We start from the raw sequence: 477 nt of genomic DNA, 5'->3' as shown, positions 1-477 counted from the left end.
CACACACACACACACACACACACACACACACACACACACACACACAGAGCAGCACACACACACACACACATGCAAGCGCACACACACTCACAGTCACACACACTCTCTCTCTCACACACACACACTCATGCACACACGCACACACTTGTACCCTCACTCACACACTCGGCGTCCACCCTGCCTCACCGCAGGTGGAGACCCTCCACGATGTGGACGTGTCCCCGCTGCTGAGCCCCGGCGTACGGGTCGCCCACATCCGCCTCAGCGCGGCGGGCGCGCCCCTGGTGGTCCTGACAAACGGCCGCGCGCACGTGTTCCATTCGGGGCTGCGGCGGTGGATGAGGGCCGTGGACGGCGCGTTCCAGGCGTCGCTGCACAACTCGGTGCTCGTGCACCAAGATGCTGAGGGTGCGTGTGAGACGTGTCGCGGCGTGCACGAGTGGGGCGTCGAGCGGGCCCGGGCGCGCACGTTTGCTC

General features: G+C 65.0%; 1 protein-coding gene across 1 annotated transcript in view; it reads left to right on the top strand.

The window, feature by feature from the left end:
• Nucleotides 1-338: 338 nt before the first annotated feature.
• Nucleotides 339-477, top strand: part of MNEG_14989 (hypothetical protein) — a gene marked incomplete at both ends in the record, with an annotated part of 2,342 nt that continues 2,203 nt past the window's right edge. The window contains one exon of the mRNA XM_014036540.1: nucleotides 339-408. Coding sequence (XP_013891994.1) covers nucleotides 339-408 — 70 coding nt within the window. The remainder of the gene's footprint in view (nucleotides 409-477) is intronic.

This window comes from Monoraphidium neglectum, assembly GCF_000611645.1.
Source record: "Monoraphidium neglectum strain SAG 48.87 unplaced genomic scaffold scaffold04934, whole genome shotgun sequence".
Lineage (NCBI taxonomy): Eukaryota > Viridiplantae > Chlorophyta > Chlorophyceae > Sphaeropleales > Selenastraceae > Monoraphidium > Monoraphidium neglectum.
This window is presented reverse-complemented; position numbering and strand designations above follow the sequence as displayed.